General features: G+C 46.6%; 1 protein-coding gene across 2 annotated transcripts in view; it reads left to right on the top strand.

Annotated features, from left to right (window-relative positions):
• Nucleotides 1-17,141, top strand: part of CUEDC1 (CUE domain containing 1) — a 217,643-nt gene that overhangs the window by 159,075 nt on the left and 41,427 nt on the right. For both annotated transcript variants that reach the window (XM_082246151.1, XM_082246150.1), the window contains exon 7: nucleotides 15,701-15,796. In XM_082246151.1, the coding sequence (XP_082102277.1) occupies nucleotides 15,701-15,796 (96 nt within the window). The remainder of the gene's footprint in view (nucleotides 1-15,700; nucleotides 15,797-17,141) is intronic.

A 17,141-nucleotide genomic window follows, 5' to 3' on the forward strand; every position in this document is an offset into this window, starting at 1 on the left:
AGCTTTCTTTTGGCGGTATTTGATCACCTGTGCGATTTTTTGATCACGCGCTATAAACAAAAAAAGAGCGTAAATTTTGCAAAAATAGCAATATTTTTCCCTTTTTTTTTTATATGAAATTCCCCAAAAAAAAAATGTAAAAATCTAAATTTTTTAATATTTTCGGCCAATTTGTTTTATGCTACCTATGTTTGGTAAAAAAAATCGCAAAAAGCGTATTTTGATTGGTTTGCGCAAAAGTTATTGCGTTTACTAACAAAGGGAAAGATTTTTGTCATTTTTGTTGTTTTTTTTTTTAACGCGTAATGGCGGCGATCTGCGATTTTTTTTTTTGCGGTACTGCGACATTGCGGCGGACAGATCGGACCCTTGACTGACATTTTTGACACTTTTGGGGTTACCAGTGACATTTCTACAGTAATCAGTGCTATATATATGCACTGTTACTGTAAAAATACACTGGTAGTGAAGGGGTTAACTTTATTTGAGAGGGAGGGGCTGTGTGTGTCCCTAGGGGCGTGATTCTAACTGTGATTGGCTGTGGCTTCAACTGTATGCAGAGTGATCAACGGATCTACATAGTAGATCCATGTGATCATCTCTCATACAGAGAGGAGAATGACAGGCAGCTTGTTTACACAAGCTGCCTGACTTTCTCCCTCTCCCCCGCCGATCGCAGAGTGGCCGGCGGCGATCGGGTCCGCCGGTCACACGCGCGGGGGGGTCCGTGACCACGCGGGAGCGGGAGCGCGCCTCCGGCGGCGCGCGCTCGCTCCCTAGACCCTCACAAGCTAGTGACGTAGCCCTACGTCACTTTGCCTGTGAGGGGCTGACCGCCCACGTAGATAGTCGTGCGGCGGTCGGCAAGTGGTTAAAGGATAAGTTCACCATTGGGAGCATGTTTCACCCATTTTTAGGGTATAACATGTAACGTGTTCCCAGTGCTGCAGCTGCCGCCCACCGTTTTCCTGTCACTAGCTGTCACTGTTCCCAATGCTTCAGCTGCTGCCCAGTGCCCGCACTCCCTGTAACAGCAGTAGAAGGAGAAGTTCCCCGTACTAGCTGTCACTTTTTGAAATCAGCGTGACTATGCGGGGCTCCACCCACACGGCCCCATCATTCATTCACACACCTGTGTATGAATGAACTCCAAGCCCCGACATCCTTTGCCGCTGGCAGCCTGAAGTTTTCAATGAACTACCATGGTGCTGTGGAGTGAACTTATTGAAAAATATACGGGTGCTGCAAAAAAACTGATGACCTGAATAAAGTGTAAATGTGAAGAGAAGCTGTCTATTTTTTTTTTTTTGGCAGCATGTGTACACTTAGTGTAAATGCAATTTTACAAAACAATTTCCCCCCAAAAAATCAACATTTTTAAGTTTACGGTTTTGCGTTGGGCCGCATTCATAACCGTCTTAGGTTGCAGGTTGGAAACCCCCTGATGAAGGAATATGTATTTTAATTTTTACTTAGTTGAAAAAATACACCAGTTTATTCAGTTCAATATGTACATGTGAGTATCTAACAATTCACAAATCCCTGTATATTTTGGTCACGACCTCGAAAGATGTGTTTTTTTTTTTTTTTTTTTTTCCCCCAACACAATCTGTTGTTGCCACTACCTAGGAAGCAATTTCTACATTTTCACTGCACTGCTCTATCAGTTAAGAACCCCTTACACAATTTAAAGCAGAACTTCACCCAAAAGGGGAAGTTAGTTTTTCTTCCGTATTTGTCATGTTTGGAAATATGTTCCTGCACACTATGGATCAAACAATGCTGTCTCTTTAATGTGCTAACCAATAACACTTATTGTAATACTATACTATATCAAAAAGGGGGTTCTATATTATCAACCTTCTCCAATTATCTGTGATATCCACACTGAACAAAAGTAACCTGGTTTTAACATTATTCAATTATAAAAAAACACGCAGTGTTGAACTGTATAATATCTGTTGTGAACCTGTATTTGTTCCAATAAAGTGCTAAATAAAAAAAAAAGGAAAAATGATTGCGCTAACCATAAGAAAGCTGCTACACAAAACAACTGACAAGAAAATTGTGGTAACAAGATAATCTATAAAAGTGCAGCGCTAGTGAACAATAAATATGTTAAAATGAAAAATACCCCGTGAAAGTAGATAATCAAAACATGTATACATATAAGTATGAATAAAAAATAAATAAATAATGGTAAGTCCCTGATGATAAATTCCAAAAGGAGTTGAGGTGAACGTGAAATCAACAATCCCAAGTGTAAAGTGACATGACTGTCCACTACGGTGATAATCAAGTGCTCACTGGGTCCCAACACCAATAAGATATGGAGATATATTAAGCTCACCAGAACCGTAGGACTCAGAGTGCCAAATAGCACCTGGATCAAACCAGCTTGTTAAACTATGATTGGATGATCCGAAAAAGGTAGGCAAACCACGGATGTTGAGGTGAAGATGTTATAGCAGATAGACCGTCACACCAGAAAGGCTCCCACTCCGTCAGATAGTCATAGATGAACCAAAAAACAAGGGAGCGCAAATAGTGTAACACTGCTAAAATTTATTGTATATAAATAAACCAAAGTACACCTACAAACATCTTGTGATAAGAAGCGTATGAAGATGCAACTCCTTTCGGAATTTATTATCTGGGACTTACCATTAATTATTTATTTTTTTATTCATTCTTGTATGTATACATGTTTTGATTATCTTCCTTTGCGTGGTTTTTTTCATTTTAATATATTGTTCACTAGTGCTGCACTTTATAGATTAAAGTGCTAAATCAGTCTACAGTCCCATGAATGTATTGAGGTGCTCCTTCCATTCTCCTTCGCAACACCAATATGTAAATGCAGTAAGACAATCTGTGAATAACCCGAGTGTCTTTCAGAGGTTATGGCTATCTGGTGAGTGAGCACTTCTCCCTTTTTTTTTTTTTTTCTCTTGACCTTCCAAAAAAGTGTACCCCTGGATATTGGCAGTCCAGTCATGTGAGCTGTTTTAACCAGGTTTCCAATACTCCCACAAAGTCACAATGCTTCTTGAATAACCAAAATTCTAGCTCTTCTATTTTGTTTTGCTAGACTTCTTGCATTAATGAACTTGCCTTTTTAATTTTGCATTAGTGTTTAATATTTTATTATTGCTCACTCTGGAATTACAATTTGATCCTGTAACACTTTCTGTAATGGACTTCGATAATACAGTTTGCCTGCTGTCTAGTTTAAACCTCGCTTCCACCTCTGTTCCACTCACCTCTATATACAGTGGTCATTTTAACCCTTGCTCTCTGTGCAGTATATTCTTATCTGTACCCCACCCCAGATCGTAGTTTTAGGAGCTCCTCCAACATTGTAACCATTTCTCTATCGTCCATTGACAGACGCAGCCTCCATCTTCATTAGCTGAATGGGTTATGCTGCCCCCTGCAGGAGTAGTCTATGCGGGAAACATTTAATTGTACACGCCCACGGGGCTATACCCACAGGCATAACCCACACACCCTCTGCTCAGCAAACCAGTTTGTTTCTGCCTAGAGAAGGAGTAGGACCTAGGTTTCCTGCTGGAACTTCGGTCTCAGTTTTTTATTCTTTTCAGAATATTTTATTTTATTGCTCTTTACTCACTTTGCTAGCTAGTTTTCAGGGGCATCCTGGTGATCTCCAAGCAATGCCACTGGTTTCGCACTGGATAATCTAGATCTTTATGGTCCCCCCAACTTGACCCACGAGCATGAGCAGGTTATAGTCCTGCACTAGGTCTTGCCACGACGGTACCCCTTTCCAGATGGGGACGAGCCTGCGAGCGGATGCCTCGCCGGGACGCGACAACCTGGAATGCCCTGAGTCCCTGCGTACCCCTCGGCTGGCAGCACCCCCACTTCAGGTAGGAGGATGTCTTAGCCAGAGTGGAGCCCGCCCGGTCCATGGTATGGTAAGTAAATGTGACCCCCCCCTTGCCCTTGGTTGCCTTAGGGGAGGATGTGGGCCCTCTCCTGGGTATAATAGGACCTGTACTTCCTAAAAGATCCCCATAGCCTGTCAAATACCAAGCCTCTGTACCCTGTCTCCCTCTCCCTTCTCCATCTTTGGTGGAGTCCTCTGATCCAGAGGCTGATGTGGTCGCCACGGACGCCCCCCTACCTGAAGGGTCGCTGTCCTCAGTCGGATGGTGAAGAGGTCCCGTCTTATTCAGCTGCAGCGCGGGAACGTGCTTTGGTGGAAGCCCTAATTGTTTCAGTGAGGGAAACTTTAAAGTTGGCTGATGAGCCCACGCCGGCAGGGACACGGGTGGCCTTTGGCTCCCGCATGACCCAATAGTCTAGCAAGGTTTTTCCCTGTCCTGAGACTCTTCATGATATTGTGAATGACCAATGGCAGCGCGTAAAGCACGTGCTAGTTAAGCCAAAATGCTTTAAACACCGGTATCCTTTTGCTGATACGGTCTCCAACCGTTGGACAGTGCCACCTAAGGTGGGCCACCCTGTTTCCAGGTTGAACAAATCTACCATTGTGCATGTGGAAGATTTCCTGGTTTTTACCGATCCGGTGGACAGGCGGGTGGAATCCCTTTCCCGCCATCTTCACGTGTTGGCGGGTTCCATTTTTTAAACTGTTTTTTTGTGTCTGTTTTGGTGTGTCTGTTTTGGTATCAGACAGTTACAGAATGGATTAGGGTTCTGAAAGGGAACTTGGACCCTGATGTAGTTCCCCCAGAACGAATATAACTTGTGAACCAGATGGCCCAGGCCCTGGTGTTCCTGTGTGATGCGTCCCTGGATGCGACTCCCCTGGTGGCCAGAGTTTCGGCTGTAGGGATTGCCCTACGGCGCATAGTTTGGCTGAAGAGCTGGTCGGCTGACCAAGCTTCCAGGAAAGCCCTGACGGATCTCCCTTTTCTGGGAGAGCGTTTGGCGACTCGCTGGATGAGTTAATTGAGGGTCTCACTGCCGGGAAGAGTACTTTTCTTCCTCAATCCTCCAAAGGTAAAACACCCCGTGCTAAGCGGGGTCCTTCCTTCACTGCTCATAGACATTTTTTCGTACCCCCGGGGCGCAAGAAAAAGGTAAGCCGTTCAGAGCTTCTGGAAGGTCTAAGAAGCTTTGGGGCAAGTACAAGACCAGTCAGTTCGGTGCTGCGGACAAGTCCTCTTCAGCATAAAGGGGCACCCTCACCCGTTTCTGGTGTACTTTTCTTCCTTCATCCTCCAAAGGTAAAACACCCCGTGCTAAGCGGGGTCCTTCCTTTACTGCTCATAGACATTTTTTCGTACCCCCGGGGCGCAAGAAAAAGGTAAGCCGTTCAGAGCTTCTGGAAGGTCTAAGAAGCTTTGGGGCAAGTACAAGACCAGTCAGTTCGGTACTGCGGACAAGTCCTCTTCAGCATAAAGGGGCACCCTCACCCGTTTCTGGGGTGTGGGAACGTCTGCGCTTCTTTCAGGAACCCTGGACTTCCTTCGTTCAGGACAAGTGGGTTCACAAACTGATTTGTTCCAGGTACAAAATCGAATTTTGGTCCCGGCCGGGGGACAGGTTTTTTCAGTCAAATCTTCACCTGTCTCCAGAGCGTTTGAAAGATCTTCAGGAAGCTGTGCAGGACCTCCTGGCTCAAAGAGTGATCGTGCCGGTTTCTCCGAAGGGACGCTCTCAAGGTTTCTATTCATACCTGTTCATGGTGCCCAGAAAGGGGGGCAAGGTGCGTCCAGTCCTGGATCTCAAGGCTCTGAACCGCTTTGTTTGGGTGCAGAATTTTCAAATGGAGTACATTCGGTCGGTGGTGGCATCCTTGAATCAGGGGGATTTTCTGGCTTCCATCGATATCAAGGATGCGTATCGCCACGTCCCCATATTCGAGGGACATCTGCGATTCCTCTGCTTTGCGGTGGCAGGGGAGCATTTTTCAATTTGTGGCGTTACCGTTTGGTCTCGCCTCCGCCCCCAGAGTTTTTACCAAGGTCCTGGCCCCGGTGCTGGCCTAGTTATGTCAGAGAGGAATCCCAATTTTGGAATATCTGGACGCTCTCCTGTTGGGAGCAGACTCTCAACATCTCTATTACAGTTCAAACGTTTCAAGAATTCGGGTGGACGATCAATTTCAAGAAATCTGCTCTATCACCATCTGTATGGGTCACTTATCTGGGGCTGACTCTCGACTCCGCTCTTGCGAGGGTCTTTCTCCATCAGAAGAGTCTTCCTTGCCGATCAAGCTTTGTCTGTTCCACTGGATTATCGCAGTTTGACCGCTATGTGGGGGGTCTCCTACTTCCCAGGGGTGCTCTGTGGTGCTCCGTGGGGGCCAGTACTAGTGCTCTTTAGACCGTGTTTGGCGCTATTTCACGCGGCCGCCATTTTGGGTGAGGGCAGGCTGTTCGGCTTCATAGTGTGGGCAGCAGCCATTTTCTATCATCCTTTTGGCGCCATCTTTAGTGTGCGCATGATGTCCTTTGTGGGCAGTGGCCATTTTCCCAGGGCTTTCTCTCCATTGACTTCTATTGGCAACCATTTTATTGTGGCTCAGGGCTGGCTTTGCTTCTATGGGCGTGAGGTCACTTCCTCCTTCTTCCCTTCAGCTCCTTAGCAGCGCGGGCAAGTATAGCACACTGTGGGGGGATTTTTACTCTTTTCTCTTGCCTGGATTCCTGCTAGCACTCCTTTTTCCGGATTTCTGTAGCAGGGGACAGGGTCTCCATTTGCAGTGCAGGTTTGCGGTGGGGTCCGCGGGAATCGCCGATTTAAAGGGCCAGCGTCATTTAATTTGTTTGTTGCTATTATGGAGTCCCAGGATAGCAAATTCCCCACAGACATGGTTGGTGGTTCAGGTACTCCTGAATCTGCTTCCATAGTCTCTCTATCTGCTGCACTTGCGAATTTAGTGTCAAAAGTGGATTTGCTGATGTCTGACCGGGTTTCTAAAAAACGGCTTATGCCCTCTGTCTTCTGATTCAGAGCCAGATTTGGTTGCCACGGACAACGTCTCCCCTGAGGGGTCCCTGTCTTCTCAGTCGGATGTGGAAGAGGAGGATTCGTCCTCTGGGACAGCGCGGGACTGCGCTGCGGTGGACGCACTTATTAGTTCCGTTAAGAAAACGTTAAATTTGGATGATGAGCCCCCCCTGTCGGGTAAGCGTGTTTCCTTCGGGACCCGCAAGGCCCAAAAATCGGGTCAGGTTTTGACCTGTCCCGAGGAGTTTCACGAAACCGTGAATGACCAATGGCGCCATATCAAGCATATGTTTGTGGTGCCCAAGAGATTTAAGTACCGTTATCCCTTTTGCGGATCCTGTGGATTCTCGCTAGACTGTGGCTCCTAAGGTGGACCACACTGTTTCCAGGTTAAACAAGTCCACTTTAATGCCTGTGGAGGATTCCCCGTTGTTTAAGGACCCGGCGGATAGGCGGGTGGAGACACTTTCCCACCACATCTATCTGGTAGCGGGTTCCTTGCTGAAGCCCGTGTTCGCTTCGGTAATGGTCTCTCAGGCTGTCGCTGAGTGGGCCAATGTGCTTAGGCGCCTTCTAATTGCTGAATCCGCCTCTTCTGCTGCGCTGGAGATGGTGGATCATATGGCTCAGGCTGTGCTGTACCTGTGTGACGCGGCCTTGGTTGAGGCCCCCTTAGTTGCACGGCTCTCGGCAGTCGCGGTTACAATCCGCCGCATTACTTGGTTGAAAAGCTGGTCGGCCGACCTGTCTTCGAAAAAGACAGTGACTGACATCCCTTATGCGGGAAGTCGTCTTTTTGGGGTCTCTCTGGATGAACTGATCAAAGGGCTCACTGGGGGCAAAAGCACTCTTTTGCCCCAGGTGGCTAGGGGAAAATTGTCCTGCGCCAAGCGGGTCCCTTTTTAAAGCTAACCAGGGGTCCTTTCGTGCCTTCAGGGCACAAAACAAGGGGAAGTCTTTCAAGGCCTCTAGTGGCCAGAAGAAACCTTGGGCGGGTAAGTCCAAAGGCGGCCACCTTGTCCTGAAGGACGCCCTCACCCGTCTCAGGGGTGGGGGGACGTCTGCGTTGTTTTCCTGAGCCCTGGCTGTCCAAGGTTCAGGACAGGTGGGTTCAAGAACTCATTTGCTCAGGGTACAAGATCGAATTTCGGTCTCGCACCGCAGACCGGTTCTTTCCCTCAAATCTTCATTTAACTTCCAATAGTTTCCGGGATCTCCAACGGGCGGTTCAGGATCTCCTCGCCCAAGGAGTGGTTGTTCCGGTTCCTCAGCGGGAAAGGGTTTCGGGGTTTTTACTCCAATCTGTTCACAGTGCCCAGAAAGGAGGGCAAGGTGCGTCCGATTCTGGACTTGAAGTTCCTGAACCGCTTTGTGCGTGTTCAGAAGTTCCGGATGGAGTCTCTCCGGTCAGTGGTGGCATCCCTGAGTCCAGGGGATTTCTTGGCTTCCATCGATCTCAAGGATGCGTACCTACATATCCCTATCTACGAGGGTCATCAGAGGTACCGCCGCTTCGCAATCGCGGAGGAGCATTATCAGTTTGTGGCGTTGCCTTTCGGCTTCGCTTCGGCTCCAAGGGTGTTTACCAAGGTGTTGGCTCCTTTTCTTGCCTTGTTAAGGGTACAGGGGATTGCAATCCTTGGTTATCTTGACGATCTCCTACTAAGGTTGAGTTCCAGTGCCACCCTGTTGCGCGATCTGTCGGTCACGCTCCAGACGCTCCAGGAGTTCGGGTGGACCATCAATTTTCAGAAGTCAACTTTGTCCCCTTCGGTTCATCTCCACTACCTGGGGATGATTCTGGATTCCGCCCAGGCGAAGGTATTTCTTCCGGAAGACAAGCTCCGGACCCTGCAGGGCGAGGTCGGGTCCCTCAGGGACAACGAGCTCTCCTCGCTTCGGACCTGCATGCGGTCCCTGGGCCTGAGGGTGTCTGCTTTCGAGGCGATCCCATTTGCACAGTTTCACACGAGATCTCTTCACGGATATTCTGGTCAGGTGGGACAGACATCCTCAGTCTTTGGGAAGGAGGATTTTTTTGAGCCCCCAAGTGAGATCCGATCTCTTGTGGTGGCTCCAGTCTCTGGCTCTGACAAGAGGCAAGTCCTTTCGGCCGTTGCTGTGGACTGTGGTCACCACGGATGCCAGCCTGTCGGGCTGGGGTGGAGTTCTGGGCAAGTTGTGTGCCCAGGGCACTTGGTCGGAGGGGGAGTCCTCCCTGCCTATAAATGTCTTGGAGCTGTGGGCAATCGGGCTCTGTTTGCTCCGTTGGTCGGCTCGGCTTCAGGGCTGCCCAGTGCGTGTACAGGCCGGCAACGCAACGACGGTGGCTTACATCAATCACCAAGGGGGCACCAGGAGTGCCCAGGCAGCCAAGGAAGTGGCCTAGACGCAGGTTCCGGCGATCTCGGCAGTCAACATTCCGGGTGTGGAGAACTGGCAGGCGGACTATCTGAGTCTCCAGACCCTGGACCAGGGGGAATGGTCCCTACACCCGGAGGTCTTTCAGATGCTGTGCGCGCAGTGGGGATCCCCGAGTGGATCTCTTTGCGTCTCGTCTCAACAAAAAGGAGGAAAGGTTCGTGGCTCGAACACGCGATCCTCTGGCGGAAGCCTCGGACGCATTAGTGGTGCCTTGGCATCGATATCGACTGATTTATGCCTTTCCCCTGATTCAATTGTTGTCCAGGTTCCTCCGCAGGTTGGCCTCGGAACGGAGGTTGGTGGTTCTGGTGGCCCCAGACTGGCCGCGTCGGTCTTGCAAATGGTCGTCGAGCCTCCCTGGAGGCTTCCACTACGAGACGATCTTCTGTCTCAAGGGCCGATCTTCCATCCTGCTTTACAGTCGCTGGCTTTGACGGCGTGGCTGTTGAAAGCCAAGTCTTGAGAGACAGAGGTCTCTCGGCGGTCATTCCTACCTTGCTCAAGGCTAGGAAGGCCTCCTCTGGTAAGATTTATTATCGTACCTGGAAGGCGTGAGTTGCAGGGGTTCCATCCCCGCTCCTTTTCCTTGATCCGCACCTTTATTCAAGGGGTGTGTCATCTGGCTCCTCCAAGGAGGGCACCCTTGCCCCCTTAGGACCTGAATCTGGTTTTGTCTGTTTTTGCAACGGCCCCCTTTTAAGAACATTCGAGAGATTCCTCTGCCTGTGCTGTCACGGAAGGTTGCCTTTTTGGTGGCGATCACGTCTACTCGCAGAGTGTCGGAGTTGGCGGCCCTGTCTTGCCGCTCCCCCTATCTGGTTGTTCATAGGGATAAGGTGGTCTTGCGACCTTATCAGTCCTTCCTTTCGAAGGTGGGTTCAGACTTCCACCTCAATGAGGACATAGTGTTGCCTTCGCTGTGTGCGAAGCCTAAGCATCCTAGGGAGTTTGCCTTGCATTCCTTGGATGTGATCCGGACGATCATGGTCTACCTGTCTACGGAATCCTTCAGGAAGTCGGATTGTCTTTTTGTCCTTCCCGAGGGACCCCGGAAAGGTACGGCTGCGTCTGCGGCAACCATTTGAAAATGGATCAGACAGACTATTGTGCAGGCCGTTTCGATTGGGGATCAGGTTCTGCCTTTCTCTGTCACAGCGCACTCTACCAGAGCGATTAGTGCATCTTGGGCCTTTCCGACATCAGGCGTTGGTGACTCAGGTGTGCAAAGCGGCGACCTGGTCGTCCGTGCATACCTTTACAAAGTTTTACAAACTTGATGTATTGGCATCGGCGGATGCCTCTTTTGGCGGCAAAGTTTTGAGTGCGGCAGTGCATTAGGGGAGACGGGGTAGTTTTTTGCCTGTCTCCTCCTGTTGTTTTTTTTTCTTATTTGTTTTCCTGGGTTCGCTCCTATTGAGCTTTTTTTGTTGCCCAGTGTTTCTTTTTCTGGATCAGAAAAGATTCTTTTCTCTGACCTGGGTGCCGCGTTGCTTCTTTGACGGTTGCGCTTTCCCACCCCTCACATCTACACTGTTTTGGGATGTCCCAGATGTGCAGAATGAATGAGTGGGCGGCGACTGTCAGAGGACGTAAGAGAAAATTGAATTTTTGTAAGAACTTACCGTAAAATTATTTTCTCTGAGTCCTCTTACAGTCGCCGCCCCGCCCCTCTTTTGGGGTTCATGGATCTCTGTACTGCTTGCTACCAAATTGAATTGGGAACGAGGCTATCTAGGGGTATTGACTAGAAGGACAGCCCCCTGTAGGTGTGTCTATACAAAGGTTTTGTGGTTATTCTAACAATCTTCTGCCTAGCTTACTCCTGCGGAGAAGGCCAATACCCAGACGTGCAGAATGAATGAGTGGGCGGCGACTGTCAGAGGACAGTATAATAATAATTTTACAGTAAGTTCTTACAAAAATTATATTTTTCTTCCCCTGCTGCCCGCTCCTAATTTAGATGCAGTTTTTCATTACAATAGAACCAAAAGCTGAATAAAAACCCAGTTATCTTTGAGGACAATTTGCTCTGCCTCTTCAGCATGAGAGAACGTGTCCCCCATCATGCCTGCTTGCAGCATCCACCAGAAATTGCAAATGATGTAATCTTACCTCTGCTGCTAATTGAGCGCTGTTCCCAGGGCTATGTCGATGGCTGAGCTACTGTTTGAACTATTTTGAGTCTCTGTGGATTACAGTCACAAAAAAAGCATGCTGTATAATAGGGTTTTTCTCTTAGTTCCCATTTTTTGTACCTCCTTTAATTGATTCCAGTGGCTGTAAATCATTATTTAAAGGGAGGATCTGGTAAAAAGAAATATTATGGTCTACAGAGGGTTATACAGTGTTGCCAACAAGTTACAGGACAGTTTGCCTTTTCTAGGTCTCCCCCTTTTGGGCACACTTCAGCAAAGTAAAGTATGCTGGCTTATGGAAATGCTAGAAAAATGATTTAGTATTTGGTCTAGAGCTCCTTACCCAACTGTCTTTTTCTGTTTTCAATTATTTTTATTCGGTTTTATAAGTAGTTAACAGGCAAACGTTCCACATTGACAGTTGTAACAGAAGTTGTCTCACAAAGGAAGGCAAAAATTTAGGCAGTATAAATAAGCAAGAAAGACGAGGGCTAACACAACAGCAGTAAAAAGGCTTATTCATGAAGCCAGAAGGACCACGGGGTCCTGGAGAGGCTCCCCCAACAACAGGGTGTTCAATATCCATACGATGGTGCATATACAGATCTAAAAAGGAAAAAAGAGCAGAAAACAGAAGGAAGTTAAGCGGAAAGGTGACGCTGAAGAAAATGAGCTTGCGCACCTACCGAGTAGGAAGCCAGAGAAAGGATAAGGAAGTGTAGGGGGCAAGGGGGACCAGAAGGTTAGAGGCCGGGAGAAGGGGAGAGAAAGTAAGGGCTCAGTAGCATCAGGACTGTCCATCACAGGTGGCCCAAGCTGGCTGGGGGAGGGTAGGAAGGGCATATGACAGCTATGGTTCCCAGACTTTAAGGAACGTGGCATGAGTCATTACGGTTACTTGACATCTTTTCGTTGGGCATTAATGCGGTCGTGTAATCTCTCACCCCCTGGAAGGGGACAGATTTTCCAGGCTTGGGCAATTGTTCTTTTGGCTGACAAAAATTGATAAGAAGCAAGCTTCTGCTGATAAGCAAACAGGCCTGAAATTGGACAATGTAATGAGGCAAACTTGGCTTCTGGGCAGATGAAACAACATGAATAGGAGGCCAAATATACACGACCAAAAGCCAAGTAATCTAGGGCACTTCCACCATTTGTGTACGACATCACCCCGATGGCCGCAACCCCAGAAACAGAGGTCACTGTAGGATGGGTTGGCGTGGGCAATGCGAGCAGGGACCCAATACCAATGTAGAAGCACCTTATTTTCTACCTCCAAGGTGGCTGTATTAAATGAGCACTTGGCCACTGAAGACCAGGCCTCGCTCTAGTCCGCTAAGTCTATCTCTGTTGCCAAGTCTCGTTCCCACTGAGCTACATAGGTGAACAAAGTGGAAAATGAACGATTATTCATAGAAGCATAGAGTTTCTGAGATGAGGCCCGGGGATCCCAGAGAGTGCAGGCAAATGTTTTCAAATGCAGTTTTCTGGAACAGGTACATAGAAGTTCTGTGCAGCTAGGTGAATCAGTGCTGAAGTTGGAGGTAGCGGAAGAGCTCCGCTTCTGGTTATAGACCGATTATCAGCAAGACCGATATATCGGGGGCCAATATGCACTTTCCCCGATATCTGTACCCGCCCCGGAGCTGGCTGATATTGTCAATATTTTTGTGACGTCATTCTGCCTTTTTAGGCCACCTCCCTCGCCTTGGACAGCCTCGTCTGGAGTCGGGACTAGTCTCGCGGGAGTGTATCACAGCCATACACCCATCCACAGCAGTCGGGTGCCAGCCAGCCAACCACATCCACAGGCCCTGTACCAGCCAACCACAAGCACTGTACCAGCGAGCCAACCAGCCACCCACAGGCCCTATACCTGCCACCCACAGGCACTGTACCAGCCAGCCACCCACAGCCCCTCTGGCAGCCGTCCAGCCACCCACAGCCCCTGTGCCAGCCAGCCACCCACCACAGGGTGCCAGACAGCCAGCCACCCACCATAGGGTGCCAGCCACCCACCCATAGACAGGGTGCCAGACAGCCAGCCAGCCACAGGCCCTGTACCAGCCAGCCACAGGCACTGTACCAGGCAGCCTCCCACAGGCCCTGTACCAGCCAGCCACCCACCCACCACAAGGTGTCGGCCAGCCACCCACCACAGGGTGCCAGCCAGTCAGCCATTAAGCATTAAAGAAAAATTAACCTGTTCGGTATCAAATTTGTGTCAAAAATTGTCTTTAATTTTCAAAACTTTAAATGTACAAAATATCGGCCCATATCGGCTGATACCGATACGTTGTGACCAAAATATCGGTATCTGCCCTGAAAAAAAACTATCAGTCTATCCCTACTTCTGGAAAATCTACTGAGGCATGAAGCAGCAGGTATAAATTGGTGATCTGGGTGGCCAGTATTTGGCAATATTGGGAACCCCCCCGGCCCCCCTGTAGCCTATGTCTCAAAAGGGTCACTCTGGAGATCCTTGGGTGTTAGCCCAGATAAATTGGAAGATTTTGTTTTGGAGCAAACTGAGAAAATGCAACGGAACCCGCATCGGGAGAGTGCAGAAATAATCTAAAATTTTAGGCAAGATCCAACTGTCTTTTTTGTCACAATTAAAGACTCTAATTGTATTTTCAGCCAGTCACACCCCACTTTAAAAGGTTCAGGGGTAATTTTACTATGACATCTGAAAAATATTAAGCATATCCATGTTGTCCTTGTTTGCATCCAGTACCTACACTCTTCTCCGTCCTGTTTGCCTAGACCCCCCATTATACCTCCTCTTCTTCCCTTCCATATTTCTACTTTCTCTCACAGAATCCCCCCCTTATATATTTCTGTTGATTCTCACTCTTGATAAATTTTGGATTTTAGTTTCCAGAATATTGCATTTCCTTACTGTACGTTACACAGTTACGCCTGTAGATATACACTTTTTTTTACTTTTGTGGGCAAAGCAAGAGCACTATTTGACCTACCTATGGCCGGAAACTAACATCTCAAAATACAAATCTTTTCTTGTGTTCTCACAAAATTGTTAAATCTTATCTGTACTTGGAAAAATCTTTGGTAAATGCCTCGTTCTGAACTAGTAATAGTTTGTATTTTAATTGCGCTCTGGGCATCTCACTGTTTGTATTCAGGGGCTTAGAACTTTTAATAAAGAATATACAACATTTTTCAGCACATCCAAACCCAAGGAAAAAAAATGCAATATATTGTATTTTACTAGTACTTGGATATGTTGCCTGCTCAGTCATACTGTATCTATAGAGGAGCAGCTTTGTCACCTTAGGATGATACTAGAGAAACATCCCTATCTCCTTATCTTAAGAAAAAATGGAGAGAGAAGTTAATTGGTGCAAAGAGGTAACTGGGAACAATATTCACTAAAAACAGTCAGCAAAGGCAGCAAGCACAGGAAGTTAGGAGCTCACATGATTTATTATGTGGTCAACCAGTATTCTTTAGTACAGGGGTGTGGAACTCTATTTCATTGTGGGCCACATCAGTATGGTTGCCCTCAAAGGGTCAGTTGTATTTTTAAGACGGTGTATCTACTCTTTTTAGGGGTGCACTGTGTGCAGGGTTCAGAGGTGCGCTGTGTGCAGAGTGCAGAGTTCAAAGGTGCGCTGTGTGCAGGGTTCAGAGGTGCGCTGTGTGCAGAGTGCAGGATTCAGAGGTTCAGGGGTGCATTATGCATAGTGTGCAACACAGAAAGGCTTCTGTGTTTACAAGTGACAGCAGGGAGCAGGAGTGGAGGGTGAGAGCCTGAGGAAGTGGAATAGAGTTTCGCCAGGATCCAGCTGCAAAACTAGGTGAAAGGGCCACATGACAAGGCCTGCTGGACTAGGTTCGGCCTGCAGGCCATGTGTTTGACACATGGTTTAACAGTTAACAGATGTAATAAAAATCTGCCGGTGATACATTAAACAGACCAAAGGGCACATAAGAGAAGTTAATTGTTGGGGTTTTACATACACATTAAAAAATTGGTAATATACTTTTTTTTTCTCTGTGTTTTTCTATGTGAGAACACCTAGCATTTGCATTTTCTTTGTGGGCATTACTTGATACCCTAACTCAAGAACGGTTTGCTGTTATCATTGAGCTAGATTCAGTTTACTTCCTAAAGCTAGTTCACTGTCCAGTTATAAAAATTGAATGGTACTTTTTCTGTTCTTTTGCAGCAGAAGAATTCCAGGCTGTGTCTGGTTCCTGTGATTCTAATAATGTTATATCTGAAGATGCCTTATTTAGGGATAAATTAAAACACATGGGTAAATGTAAGTATCATAATTAAAATTGTAATTCTATTCATTCTATCTGTAAGATCAGCAGGTTGCAATCTTCCTTTCACCAGTTACTATGACAGATATGTATGTGCTAGAGTAAATTAAAACATGAAGTATATAGGGGAAGGCAAAGACTGAAAGTAAAAGTGCTTTTTGAAATAAAAAACCTAATTCCTAGAGATAAATGTTTTTTTTTTTTTCCTGAAAAGGCATAGTTGCCACAACTGTTCACTGCTACCTACAATGTTGCTAAAACTGGCTATAAAGCTCGAAGAATTTAGTTCATAAATTTTAATTCTAAGAACACTTTTTCTGTTTTCTAATTTTTAATGTGATCAAAACAACATTTTTGTTTTACTACAGTGAGGAGAAAATTTCATTGAATTTCTAGCCGTGTATGTGGTTTCATTCAAGAAATAATATAATACAATCATACCAAAATTGATTGTTAAAAGCAAACAAAAATTTGAATTACTTTCGAATGACACCTGTCCAGTTATCAAATGTTCAAAAAAATTTTCTTACAAGTGTTCGAATTTAAAAATGAATTTACTGGTGCACAACCAGTTTAAGGAAGTGGTACTGTGTTCTACTAGGCAGCACAGTGGCTAAGTGATTAGCCGCCTGGCAGCATTAGGGTCGTCTGTGTAAATCCCAACCATTATGGCACTACCTTTCTGGAGTTTCTCCCTGTGCTTGCCTGGATTTCCTCTCAGTATTTCATTTTCCTCCCACACTCCAAAGACATTCTGGTAAGTTAACTGGCTGCTGGCTAAATTGGACTTAGAATGTGTATGTATGAATGTGAATTAGATACCTTAGATTGTAAGCTCCTTGAGGGCAGGACTGATGTGAATGTACTATAGTACGCTGCATAAATCTTTGGTGCTATAGAAGTACCTGTAATAAATAATACTGCAGTACTGAATTTATATTACCTTTTTAAACATTCAATAGTCCTGACAAGTCTTGCGGAATTTGAAAGGATAAAAACAGAAGGCTGCCCCACTATTTTTTTTTCCTATCTTTTGGGATGTCAGTCTAAAATCCCTATTGGCTATTCATGAAATGAAGCGCTGTCAAAATTCTTCTATATGTTTGAAACACGCTGTGTCTACAGTTTAAAGCAGTATACTTGTACTTGTACCTTTTAAAAGGATTTTAATTATACTCCATAGTCTATTTTGTTGCATTATGCAAGTCAAACAGCATGCTTTCTTGGAAAATGGCATGTATTTGGGATTTCTTAGATTTCGTTTACCACACAATATATGTGTTTGCATTGCATTAATGTTGACCTCTATAAAGAAATGAAAGCAGAGGAAATGTAGTAGAA

The sequence above is a fragment of the Pelophylax lessonae genome (assembly GCF_965119305.1).
Source record: "Pelophylax lessonae genome assembly, chromosome: 2".
NCBI classification, from domain to species: Eukaryota; Metazoa; Chordata; class Amphibia; order Anura; family Ranidae; genus Pelophylax; species Pelophylax lessonae.